The 2,731-nt window shown below is 49.9% G+C and overlaps 1 protein-coding gene across 1 annotated transcript in view; it reads right to left on the reverse strand.

The window, feature by feature from the left end:
• The window catches only part of Lgalsl (galectin like), an 8,145-nt gene extending 7,043 nt beyond the window's left edge, over positions 1–1,102 (reverse strand). The window contains exons 1-3 of the mRNA XM_023720850.1: positions 1,086–1,102; positions 530–672; positions 150–394 (exon numbers count right to left, since the gene is read on the reverse strand). Coding sequence (XP_023576618.1) covers positions 150–394; positions 530–672; positions 1,086–1,102 — 405 coding nt within the window. The remainder of the gene's footprint in view (positions 1–149; positions 395–529; positions 673–1,085) is intronic.
• Positions 1,103–2,731: the final 1,629 nt, after the last annotated feature.

Consider the following 2,731-nt stretch of genomic DNA (forward strand, 5'->3'; position numbering starts at 1 on the left):
GCCACGCGCGCGCGCGCTCGCCCAGGGCCCGGCGGCGACCCGGCAGGCAGGCCGGGAGCAGGGGGAGGGGGGAGGAGGGACCGGAGCGCGAGGAGGGGCGGGAGCGGCGCTCCAAGCCCGAGGTCCGAGGTGGCTGCCGCAGCCCGGACCTGCGCGGCAGCTGCAGAGTCCCCGCCCGAGCTGCTGCGGCTCCGAGAAGAAAAGGTGGCGAGCCCCGCGCAGCGCCGGCTCTGGGTGGCATTTAAAAGCCGCCAGGTCCCGGTGCTAGAACCGGGAACAGGGCGGGGACGCGACTGGGGTGCCGCGGCTTGCTCAGCTTGCCCTGCCCTTCGGCCATTGGACGGCGGCGGAGGCCGGAGGCCGGGGCGGGAGGGACGGGCCAGCCGGGTCGAGCCTGCGGGAGGGAGGGCGGGGGCCGCGGCAGGGAAGATGGGTGGAGCTGGGGGACTCGGGAGGGGTTGGACCCGGCAGGCCAGGTGACAGGTGATTGTGACACCTCGGCCCTCCCTGCGGCTTCCTAAGCACTAACCTTCTTTCCCTTTCGGTTGGGGTGGGGATGGGAGATGAGGTCGAGGTAAGGCGTAGGGTTGGGTCCAACTCCGGAGCAGGAGATTGGGCAGGATTTCTTTCAAAGCGTTCCTACTAAGTGGGGCGAAAGATTCAGTCAGCTGTCTAGGGTAGAATGTAAGGTCTCAAGGCTTGCAGAAGTACATAGCTGGCACTAAAGAAAGAGGCAGATAGGACTTAAGTAGAGACATTTCTAGCCTGGGAAGCTGGATACCGGCCTGGCCTCTTTTCCCGGTGGAAGCACAAAGCAGAGATGTGGCTGTCTCGGGCAGGGGTCTGGCTTTCTCAGCAAATTAGACTAGACACAGAGACAGTGCTCAGAAACCCTCTACTGGGCTGTCGTTTTTACAAGACATTTGCCCAGTTTGGGGTAGTAAGTTCCCACTGAACATCTCTTGATTTTGTGGAGTAATTCCCAGGGGATACACCCCTTTTTAATTTTAAGGCATAAACTCCTTTATGGCATTTCCACATTAGGATGATTATGTAACCTCTCAGATAAAGTTGTATCAACATACCCTTTCTTAGGTGGCATCCTTGGCTTATACATTCCATTGTGTGACTCACCAGGGAGATCTACACTAATAGGCGGGGAGCTTGTGTGACTTTCTGCAGTCCCAGAGGGGCCCTCAATGGCTCTCTTCCAGCCACTGTTACTGGCTGTGTGGCCTGGAACGTCACTGTAGCTTTTGTGTTTTAGCTTCCCTTTTATGGACCAGAGCTAATCGTGGTAATCTCAATCTCTCAGGGAGAATTACCTGCACACTTCTGTAAACCACAGTCATGTATCCTGTGGAGGTGATTTTTTCCCAGTTAGCAGCTCAAGTACAGCACAGTTGTGGTTCCTATTTTTGCTCTTGCTTACCAGCCTTAGCTCAAAATCACACTTAATTATTCTAGAATATTAGACAGTTATAGAAAACTATTGACGTTTTGAAAGCGTACTTTGATATATAACTCGGTTTCTAAGAGTTTGGTAAGGGGGAAGAAGCACTGAAATAGTTGACAATAGTTAAGAATGAACAGCCTATCATGGTGATTAAAGATGATATCCTGGGTTTGGATTCTGGTTTTACTATGGATTGACTGAGTGGTCTTGAAAAAGTCACTAATCTTTGTGCCTCAGTTTCTTCTTCAGAGATGGTAATAATTAGATGATAATGCCTGTTTTGGGTTGTTGTGAAGGTTAAGTATGTTGGTTTCCTTGCCCTCCTTAGAATGGTACGGCATTTATTCTGCCAAAGTATCTAGTACCTGTTGTCTACCAATCCCTGGGGAATCTAGGAGGGACTTTTTGTTGTTAAGGTTAAATTCCAGGGAGGAAAGTTAGTCAATAAACAAATAGGTAATATATTAGTTGGTAAAGGTGTAAGAACAAAAAAGAGGGAAAGAAGGAGAGAAAAGAAAATGAAGGTAAGCACAGAAGGCACCTCTGGTACACTGTCATGAAGAAGAAGAAGGAAGGGAGGGACTTCCTCCAGAAGAGGGAACTGCCAGGGAAGCAGTAGTAGAGAAAGCTGGTGGGGCCCTGCAGGGTGACTTGTTCAGCAGGCTGACTTGCTCAGGCCACAGAGCTGCCTGGCTCCTTCTCCTGAGAGATGGGAGGACAGTAGAAGCTGCTGTAGCAGCTGCTACAGCCTTCTTCTGTAGATGGATCCCTCTGGCTGCGCTGTGGAGTGGCTTTGGGGAAAGGAGGGAGGAGGGAGGTTTGGACAGGTGGAAGTGGTAAAGGTGTGAGAAGCCGTGTGGACCCGGGATACTCCCCAGTTCTTGTCATTATAAAGCTTTTACAGTTACTATCCCTTCTGGGTCTGTTTCCTTCCTTGGAAAATGAAGGATTGGACTCATTTATCATTCCCTCTTCACACTTAGAATATTCCCTCATTCCTGGAGAGCTGTACAAATACCAACCGAATTTAAAAGTGTTTGATAGTAGGTGCTGATAGATGGAAATAACCTTGAGTTGAATCTTGTGGTAAGTGGTTTTGTAGGGTGAAGAATAGCCCTTTGATTTGTTTCTGAGTGGAACTTAAGGTTTTGGATTGTTGAAGATGAGTTTTTACATTTTAGGGATGTAAAAAATAGCAAGGTATTGAACCTGCCCAGAATACTTTGTCATGCAGAATTCTTTTTTATTCAAAAAATTCTTCATTCCTTTTCAGTC

This window comes from Octodon degus, unplaced genomic scaffold (genome assembly GCF_000260255.1).
Source record: "Octodon degus isolate 3935 unplaced genomic scaffold, OctDeg1.0 scaffold00078, whole genome shotgun sequence".
Classification (NCBI taxonomy): Eukaryota; Metazoa; Chordata; class Mammalia; order Rodentia; family Octodontidae; genus Octodon; species Octodon degus.